Source organism: Sphaeroforma arctica (genome assembly GCF_001186125.1).
Source record: "Sphaeroforma arctica JP610 unplaced genomic scaffold supercont1.99, whole genome shotgun sequence".
NCBI lineage: Eukaryota > Ichthyosporea > Ichthyophonida > Sphaeroforma > Sphaeroforma arctica.
In genome coordinates, this window is record NW_014040459.1 from 16,907 (window position 1) to 27,247 (window position 10,341).

General features: G+C 45.8%; 1 protein-coding gene across 1 annotated transcript in view; it reads left to right on the plus strand.

The window, feature by feature from the left end:
* The window catches only part of SARC_02257 (hypothetical protein), a 12,116-nt gene extending 2,002 nt beyond the window's left edge, over positions 1 to 10,114 (plus strand). Inside the window, exons 2-18 of the mRNA XM_014303995.1 lie at positions 440 to 515; positions 946 to 1,079; positions 1,531 to 1,882; positions 2,115 to 2,278; positions 3,029 to 3,123; positions 3,505 to 3,701; positions 3,884 to 4,140; positions 4,517 to 4,673; positions 5,185 to 5,321; positions 5,662 to 5,764; positions 6,423 to 6,598; positions 7,151 to 7,253; positions 7,553 to 7,680; positions 7,995 to 8,150; positions 8,566 to 8,728; positions 9,173 to 9,229; positions 9,438 to 10,114. Coding sequence (XP_014159470.1) covers positions 440 to 515; positions 946 to 1,079; positions 1,531 to 1,882; positions 2,115 to 2,278; positions 3,029 to 3,123; positions 3,505 to 3,701; positions 3,884 to 4,140; positions 4,517 to 4,673; positions 5,185 to 5,321; positions 5,662 to 5,764; positions 6,423 to 6,598; positions 7,151 to 7,253; positions 7,553 to 7,680; positions 7,995 to 8,150; positions 8,566 to 8,728; positions 9,173 to 9,229; positions 9,438 to 9,785 — 2,803 coding nt within the window. The 3' untranslated portion in view covers positions 9,786 to 10,114. The remainder of the gene's footprint in view (positions 1 to 439; positions 516 to 945; positions 1,080 to 1,530; positions 1,883 to 2,114; positions 2,279 to 3,028; positions 3,124 to 3,504; positions 3,702 to 3,883; positions 4,141 to 4,516; positions 4,674 to 5,184; positions 5,322 to 5,661; positions 5,765 to 6,422; positions 6,599 to 7,150; positions 7,254 to 7,552; positions 7,681 to 7,994; positions 8,151 to 8,565; positions 8,729 to 9,172; positions 9,230 to 9,437) is intronic.
* The last annotated feature ends 227 nt before the right edge of the window (positions 10,115 to 10,341 follow it).

The window sequence follows — 10,341 nt, forward strand, 5'->3', positions numbered from 1 at the left end:
GCATACACACACACACACATACATACATATATATATATATATATATATATACAAAAGCATATTTTTATTGTATTCGCATATATATTTCTGTCAACTGATCTGGTTGCCATCTCCCTGTCCTTCTTAGCTCGAAGGAGGTGGGCGATCTGCCTTGGCTACGTGTTATATCAACCATATGGGGATTGAATTGGTGCTTTTGTATTTGTTTAGATTTAGTGTGTACTATCGCTTTAATTTTTAATATGAGCTCTGGAGATGTGGCGGCTAAAAACACTGCTAAACGTATGTGTGGCACATTGTAATCAATTAATATAGTGCTAATCGTATGCCTAATCTATTTACACCCACTCAACTTCTGCGAACGCAGAGTCAGTGTCTCTTGCTGGATTGATTTCTGCTTACAGTCAGATGGCACATTTTTCTTTCTCCTGATTTTTAGTTCGGCTCTAGTAGGGGACGCCATTCTGCTGACGGTTCAGGACTACAATTTAAATGCCCAACTGCGATTAGATCAGGTATGGTTGTACACCATGACTCACAGCTGTGTACACATCGATTGCTATATAAACCATAATGTTAGAGGAACAAAGAGTATGTGACTGCTCGTGCTAAATTGACGAAGGTATTTGTAGGCTATTTTCGGTGCAGTCTGCATTTAACACTAAACATGCTGGGGAAGCTGGGTCATCTGCTTTGGACGCTGATTGCTCTGCTGCAAACTATCTGTAGGGTTATGTAATTGTAAGTTCTTTATATTGTACCGCACTTATCGAGCTGATATCTTTGCATAAACTTAAAAAGGTTCGCATTATCGCATCAGTATGGTTTAGGCACTATCTAGGAGAGCCTCATGCTTTTTTTTGTACTGATTGCACTAGACCGAAAATTAGAACGGTAACCCTTAAACCCTTATCTTCGAATATGTTGTGACATTTTATCATATAGAGTTTGAATATATCCGGCCCGGGATTCGCGACACCCGCCAAAATAGTGCTTGGAGATCAGGCACTGATACCCTTCGTGTCCACAGTCCCTTTCCGTTTCGCCGTGGACAATATTGCTTTCGAAGACCCCACTGGGTATGGTTGCATACAATGAGAGTGTTTCAGAAGCTGGATCCTGTTTTTCTTCATGTCGTATATCGATGTTCTTCAATTTAAATTTTGTATCTGTTTATGAGCAAATGCACCCAGTTGTTTCATGCCCGTGAGTATACTCACCTTTTGTTCACACATATGTGAACGTGCTGATGCGAGCTGCTCAGTGTATGTGTGTCACAATATGCACCTGTTCACCCAATACAATACATATGCAATAGGTTGTCGACACAGAGCATGCATATAGGTGGCGTGGTCGATAGCAGATTCTATGACCACAGAACTACAATACAATGCTGATGCGAATGAACAATCACAATCATTTATAGATGAATATATAGACCTGAACTATTCCAAGGTTAATACGCGTGTAGTTCGAAAGGTGCGAGATTGAGATCGTACAGCATTATAACTGTCAATTACACCGTAACAGGCATGTCTGCACCACAACCGAGACAATGGCTCAACAGCTGAGCAAGTTCAACCTGACCTCTGGTCTTAAAAACGAGGTCTTGTCTGACAATCGTATGTCCCTGCACCTCGATATGGGGCCCTGGGTTAACCGACGGCAGGTTCAGGACATAACCGTGGGCGAATGTTCATATAAGGCGAGTGTAGAGGGTGTGACTGTGTTCGAGTCTGTGATGATGGCTTTAGATGGCTCGAACTGCCATGGCTTTCTGGCTATTGTGCTCGATATGAATCAATTTTCGAGTTGCAATATCACGACAAACGTTGCGAACGGCAAGGAGCTGCACGTATTCGATGTCGAGGTGAAGACTGAGGTGAGTGTCTACGTTGTAGTGCTACACGGCTATCCCGTAGGCCCGGTGCTCATATGGGTGCCAAATGTTCGTTTGGTGCGGTCTACGGCGCAGTATAGCCTCGCATTTGTATTTGCACTCTGTTGTGGGTGTATGCGCAGGTGCGATTTGTGTTCGCGCTTGTGTTGGTGGCGGCGCACACTTGTGTGGATCTACCAGCGGATATTGAGCGGATATCTTTCATCGCATTCAGGATACTTTGAAGCAAATCAACCAGGACTTGGCCCTGAGAGACGCTCTTCTGCAGAAAAGCAGGGGCGTGGCTGAATTTGCCGTGTCTGAGGATGACCTCCTCGGATTCAAGAACCTGCTGGCGTTCAGATGGAGCCGAACCACGCCGATCAGATCACTCTTGAGGTAGGAATGGATAGCGCAATAGACACAGGTGGCAATGTATTATCGTGAGACAATATTACGCTCGGAATTGAAGTATTTACCAAACCTAGTAGCATCGGGGTGGTCAGTTTCTGTGAATAAGCAGTGATCTAAGTGGCCAGTATTGTAACCAAGCTTGTCAGCGAGCTTCGCGCTATCCACATTCAGCGAACTGTACGTAATATCTTGCGTGACGTAGTTTGTTCACTGTGCGGATGGCAGATTGTCTTTTTAGAAATAGCCGAGAGAGGGCTTGTGCGTGCCCTGAGTTGTATCGCGCATGGTTGTTATGAGGTGTACGTGCACAGACGTTTGTTGGCTTGTCCCATGAGTGGATGTGTTCTACGTATCGTCACGCAATGGTTTAAACAGCCTTGAGCGTCTATACCTCTCATGGTCATGCGTGTGTTTGTGTGTCGAGAAACCTTCTGCGACGAAAAACACCGCCTTGCCCTTGGATCCAATATAGCAAGACATGCACCTTCGTGAGTGCTTTTACCAAAGTGATGCATACGCTAGAGACCTGAATTTCAGATCAATCGAATCATCAAGCCTTGTATATCATGAAACCACACAGGTTGGTACCCAAAATACCCCTTTATATTGGTGCAGACTGCGCCCAGGTATATGCTGTAGGGCAATCTCTCACAGTGGAGGAGCCCCCAGTTTTTATCCCGCGAGTTATAGCTCTAAAGTAACACATTCTGGTCGTTTACGTTTCCACTCTTTCAGGCTGCAAGGTTACTGGCGTAGTGTTGGGCTGTACGACTCTGATTCCTCAGAGGCACAGGCGTTCGGAACAAGCTATCCTTCCGTCGGCATTAAAGGTGTGTGTTCATCTACCTCACAAGTGTCATGCAATCTCAGTTTATGGTAGGAAGCTAGTTTGCGAAGGAGGAGGGGGAGAAGGAGTTATAAATTCTCTTCTGCAACCTAGGAACCGCTACCTCGAATATTGAAGAAGCCATGAAGCCATTGCGAATATTCAATGCTTGCAAATACATTTTATAACCGACTTGGCTTTTCAGCTGTTGTTGCTGGGCTTTGTACCCTCCATTCCGGTACCTCCTCTCCCCAAAGGGTGCGTATCAAGACCTTCCGAAAATTCAGTTCACATACACATATACATACATACACACATACATATAATTCATGCATACATACATATATACATACATACATAAACGTCATTCTACCTACACTTTCAGCGTCTGCCCAAAGTACCTACACGGATGGTCTTACGGTGCGAGCCAATCTGCGTACCATGATGATTGGCCCTAATTCGCTTGCCATGGAGTTGGGTTCATTGTACAAAGTCGAGGCTGATGGCACCGAGATCGAAGTGGGAGAGTGGATTGTGGAGAACCCCTGTCCTGATCAGAGCATTGGGTCGCGATGTGACCAGGTGAGTTGCTTGACTGGATGGTCTATTGCATGTATTCTAACATAGAATGATGTGGTAGGTATATTGTGTGTATCCTATACTATAGTAAGCAGCCGGAGAATGGGTGTAGCCCTATCCCTTGTCCATACAAGAATGGTCTATGCGTCGCATTTATCGCCGCCGTTTGCCTACCTTCGTCTCAGACTGTCACGACCGTTTTGCGCGGTTGTGATATATCCGGAAACTACGTTCTCAAGGGACTGGTGATCGACTGCGACAAAAACCTGGACGAGAGCTGTGTCAAGGGCGATTCCACAGGCGACTTCGATATAGTCCTGACATTGCAAGGCAAGGACATGTGTGTGCTCAAGACAGAAGCTGACAGGCGCCCGTACACGATTGGCTCGGTGGAGGGCGAGACTAGCGGAGTTAACAGCTACAGGCTGAATCAGGTGGTCAGGTGAGTGTGTGCAGGGCGTTGGTGTACGGGTGTGAGGTGGTGGGAGGGGTATCCGTGAGCCTGGACATGGGCTGGATGAGTAGTGTAGTGTGGATTAGTGTTGTTGTTTTTTGGTGGCCAGAAACGTAGGTAGTGATGATGGAGTGTGTGTGGATGCATTGCGTTCGTTTCGAGTGCAGTGTTATTCTGCAATTGTTCGTTAGTCGTGGGCACCGCTCTACTTGCCATACTTCGATCAGCATGCGTCTTTCTGTAGAAACCACAGCATGCGAAAGTGTATCGGGTGGTTAGTGTTGTTGGACTCTCAACATGTGTTTGTGCTATGGACTCGCAAATCCGTATTGCATCTTAACAAGGTATTTACTTGTACTTGCAGACGCACACTCCCCATCAAGTCGACGGCCTTCCACGAGATCACTAGTGCAGTGATCAGTAATATGACTCGGTCTGGTATCAACACGCGTACGTGCATCCCCGATTACTTCGCTAACCCGGGACTGCTCAACCAGGGGTTCAACAATCTGGACGAGTCGGTAAGCAGAGAGCACTTGTTTGTATCGTATGTTCGTATTGTCAGATAGTTTCTGTATACTCTTATGGGTTTATATGGGCTGGTTGGTTTATTCGCAGTGTCAAATAGTTTCCGTATACTCTTATGGGTTTGTATGGGCTGGTTGGTTTATTCGCAGTGTCAAATAGTTTCTGTATACTCTTTTGGGTTTGTATGGGCTTGTTGGTTTTATTCGCAGTGTCAAATAGTTCTGTATACTCTTTTGGGTTTGTATGGGCTGGTTGGTTTATTCGCATTGTCAAATAGTTTCTGTTTGCTCTCTTGGCGGTGTTCGGTACGTGCCTTCGAGTTGCTCTATCTATACTTTCTGATTGATTGAATCTCGAGAATGGGAAGTAATCCCGCGCGCACAGTAATTTACAATCCATTTGAAGAGTTGGTGTGGTTGTCTGACTTCATTTTCAATACCTTGTGCATTGTATAAGCACTGATCAAACGCATCCGCTCCCCAACCTCTGCTGAACGTGGTACAGGTCGAGTACAATTTTGTTGCGTCCAGTCAATTTGCCTGTGCGACATTAGGCCTGGACAAGTCTGAGATGCAGGTGACCTTTAACTTGTTGGTCGAGTACCAGGATAGGCGTGTGGGTGGAACGGCACGCAGAAGAAGGTGTGTGCTTTGTGGGCCTATGGCACCGCCCCAGTTTGAAGTGTTTGCAGTTGCAGGCCTATATGCACAATTGCCTCGCCCGATTTATACCTGCAAGGCATAGATATATTTCGAAAACTACAAATCGCAGCATGGGGGTTGTTATCTTCATTGCAGAGTACCTGGGCCCTTTTTTGCATTTTGCCCCATCATCGTATCGACTTGTGTACTTCTAATCAACACCCTACACAGAACCTTGCAGAACCTTCTGTAGACAACCGCACCACTTCGGGGCTAAGCATTCCTTTTTTTTCTTTTTCTTTTTTTTTCTTCTTTTTTTTTTCCCACGAATGCCACACAGGCGTCAGACAACTGTCAGTGAGGAATCGATCATATCTGATTCCATTACGGTCACATACGAAGACAACGAAATCGACCCAACGTATCTATCAGCAGCGAATAATGTAAGTGTGTGCAGTTTTGTCTGTAATACCCCACTGCGTGCTTTTGCATCGGTGGTCGTTACCTTCATTTTTATTATGCGATACAGTCAGAGTACTGCGCGGGTAACGGTGCTTCGCGTGCGCAGTAATTATGTTATTCCGGGCTCGTTTGTTCGACCTCTTGGCGCGATTGTTGATGCTCCTGCTGCCAGACTAGTATAAAGGACTTTCTTACCGAAAAGAATATTTATCGATATGCCTATGTCAATATAATGAGTTTCTTTTACCGTTACGTCTATGCAGTACAACGGATTTTTTTATCGATATGTCTATGTCAATACACACCATCAATGCGCAGAACCGCACACACATACACACGCACGAGTACACACCCACTCGCGCACACGCACACCTGAAGGCTCTACATTGCATCGCCTGCGGCCATGCCATACGATCTGATACGTTTTTATGCATACATACAATCACATCTAATACTCAATAGTAACATACAATCCCGTTTACGCTTACCAAACAGTATGACAGCACTGGAGCTGTCAATAAAGTCGTCTTTTATGCACATACAAACTCATTTAATGCTCAACAGTAGCTACCACACAATCCCTTTTATGCACACATACAAACACATTTAATGCTCAACAGTTTTACGCATACCAAACAGTATGACACAACTGGAGCTGTCAACAAAGTCGTCGCGTCATTGGACGAGTCCGGGAACTTCACCGTATCGGAGCAGATCACTATTTACAAGGGCAACTACGATCTGTACATCATCATTGGCTGTATCATCGGCGGCATCATCTGCTGCCTGATCTGCATATGCCTCACTCTCATCTGGTATGTCTCGGCGTAACTGCAGTACAGGGCTGCCTTCAGATCATCTTGAGGTGTCGTGCATCGCTGATGTGATGTTAGTGTTAATGATTGGCTGACGTGACGTTAGTCTTGTTTCTGATTGGCTGACTTGACGTTAGTCTCGTTTCTGATTAGCTGACGTGACGTTTGTCTTGTTCTTGATTGGCTGATGTGACGTTAGTCTTATTTATGTTTGGTTTCCTCTGTTTGCATATACGCGAGTGTTGAGAGTACTCGTGCGCTGAAAGGGCCTATGTGAATGGATACAAACATTGGATCATCTCATCGCATATGCCGAGCACAAAGCTCAGTCTATATATTGAGCGAAAATTGAGTCTATTTTTCAAGCTACGGAATTTGTTTGGTATGAGCCACGATCGGGCTGTGAGAGGATATGTGCGAGCTTGCCTTTTGCACTGTACGACAAATCTAGCGACGTAAACTGGGCGGGTACTCACACTCACATACACCGGAAATGATCTTCTCGCTCATGTCTTCCGCACGGCTCATCCGTTCGCCTTCTCATTCGCGCAGCGGATATGTGTGGAAGACGAAGAAAGAGGACGAGAAGAACCTCATCCTCAACAATGGTCGCGGGCCGACCTTTGACCGTCGCGGAAGCGTCGATACGTTACAGGTGCGTGGAACGATTATATTGGTACCTGTGGTCTACCCCTTACCCCTTCCACATGTACACACACGCCATGCGCCTTGCACACTGCTCCAGTATGTTTCCGTGCCCGTCGTGATGTGCTGCACTCCAAACACACGTCTCTTGGCTAATCGTGTACAACTGAATCCAAAGCCATAACCCTATACTGGTACACCTCATTACATAATTATTTGTCCTTCCATCCGGTGTATGTGATTGGCTTCCCCTCTCCTCGTTAAATGTCCTCTACTCACTTCCCTCGCGTCCCCTGTCTATGACCACAGAACTACATGGGAGGCAATCGGTCCAACGCTGATATGTTCAGCAGCCGGATGGGCTCGATGTACTCCACATCTGGCATCGACAATGCATTCGCGAATCGCGGCGGTAGTATGTACTCCGTCGCTCCAAGGTATGTCAATTCCACCGCAGAGACGATGCAATGTGATGTTTTTATTTTGTATAATCATTAGGGTAACCTTATCTCCACTGATCTGATAGGTGGATAAGGTACACCAGTTGTGCTGTGCAAGTCACAGTCGTACTTCTTTGTGCAACGATGATATGCAGATTGTCAAAGCACCGGTCTCGTATTTCCCGCGGTAGTTCGTGCTTTGTGTGGTACCCTGTGGCCTACGCACACATACGAATATCTCGCACGTGCGATATGTGTGCTGCACCTCGTTGTAGGTTTAACTCTCTCTCGCTCTCTCCTCCATCCTACAGCATGGGCGGTATCGACGACAACCGGATGTCGATGTACTCGCGCAACCAGATGTATGACGGCCAGTCCCAGAGCTATGTCGATCCGCGTGCGTCTGAATTCGACTCCAACCAGTCGTACATGACCGAGGCCGACAGGAGCAGTGGCTACACGAGTGGGTAAGCACTAGTTCGTCCCATACAAACTGCTCATATCCGGAGTACACGTGTCGGTGGCTATCCCTGTTAATTTCGTTAGGTGTATTTACTCTCAGCACCGACATTGTAACTTAGGCAAATGGGATAACCGTTGAGAGCACATGCATGTTTAGGTTTGCTTATGCCTGTACCAGACGAGCGCTACGTATAACGCGTGTGGATACCTGGGAACACTCTTTTACCAGCAAGCATGTGTTGACCTCTGTCAATTGGTCATTGATTATCTCTCCAACTAATTAAAAAAATGATCAGGGTATATTTGATTCTTTCTTCCCAGGCAATTTGCAATCGTGATGTTCTCCTGCTTTTAGTGTAGTTTCTATCTACTTCTCTATTTGTTGGCTTACGAATTATAACCAAACAACCAATCTGACAGGATCCCCGAGGGTGAACGTCAGTACTTCGATGATGGAAATGGTCCGTACTATGTGGATGCCAACGGACAAGAGGTATACGAAGACCCCGGAGCGGAGTATTACGACCCCAATGCGGAGGAGGTGTACTATGATCAGGGCCAGGAGATGATGTACGATGACCAGGTATTTGTATCTGTGAGTTTCCACCTGAATGATTTACCATAGTATAGTATGTTGGTAGTCTGCCTAAATGCACACGGAGATGCGAGTATCTATGCCGCTTGGCTATTGTATACGTGTATGGTTGCGGGCTGGTATCATCTTTGATGCATGCATGAGTTCTGATCTGAGCACGTGCTTCGTTCGGATCGGATAGAGTAGAGGTACTAGTGCAGACGTTAGGCTTTAGTTTACCGATATATCGTTTTAATGAAGATACCGATACCGCCTATTGTATCGCCATCTAACGACGCACGTGCACGCCTGTGTATTTATTCGTAGTTTGAATAGGCATTTGCACCTACATGTATGCATATCGTGTCCAACCTAGTAACCCTTTGTACACTTGAGAAATACATACTATCTTCGATGGTTTATTAACATCATTCTGCGTGTCTTTTCAAACAGGGTCAACCGATATATGACGACCAGGGACAGCCCATGTATAACGACGAGTATCAACAGGTACTACCACGTTTGTCGAAGATCTACGGGAGAAATTGTATTAAAATACCATACGCCACTTTTTCGCCGGTGCGATTCCGGAACCGATAAGAATAATTAGTACTCTGCATTCTGAAAATACTACATTTTATCGGTGTCCGAGTTTACTGAGTTTAAACTTACACTCTGTATACGACTTAAACTTACACTCTGTATACGACAATTGCAGGAGCCGTACATTCAAGGAGGCATCCCACAAGACGAGTACGCGCAGAGCAACACCGGATTCTCGCAAGGACAGTACGACCAGGATCAAATCGCACGGGAAAGCTACGACATGGACGCGTACGCACAAACGGGTCAGTATGTGGACCACGACAATGGCTACGATAACGGATACGGCCAAGAGTCGTATGAAATGACTTCTCAGCAGCAGTCCCAACCCCAGCACTACCAGGCAGGTCAGGTGTATGAGCATGGCAATGGGCACGACGAAGGCGATTTCCCAGAGTTCGCGAGTGAACGAGATGGGGGGAGTCCGCTGAATGAGAGCAATGTTGACCACTTCGAATTGTAAAGCTGATATATCGCGCATGCGGGTATAGAGAAAAGTTTGCGATAATTGCGAAAAGTTGTGGCAGTTAGCAGCAAGCACGAGTACGTGGGACAAGGATGAGAACGGTATCTGTTCGTAGGTCTCGGGCTGTATAGTATAGCAAGTGTTGTAAATAGGTACAATAGATATCTTGAAGACAGACACACAAACACTTGCTGTATTGTGTGAGCGATTTCGCGAGCACAGCTGATATATGGTTACGAGCATAGCTAGTATATGACTACTGAACGCGTCTTTGCAGGTCGCATTTATTTGTGGTCCTAGTTACATTAAATAAATATATTCAACCACTTTGTGATAGAGTGTGTAAAAATGTGTCTCGGAATCTCTTAGTTGGTAATGATGTTGGGCCGACAAGTCAAGCGCCCAAATATGTCCTGCAGAACATAAGGGCAGGTCATAGGTTTTAGCCTTGTATTGAACGAACTTGTGCATGAAGAATTTAAACCCCTCGAGTTGAAGTGGTATTCAACAAGTATTCGCTTAAAGACTTTTCAGCAATCATGGACAGAATTCA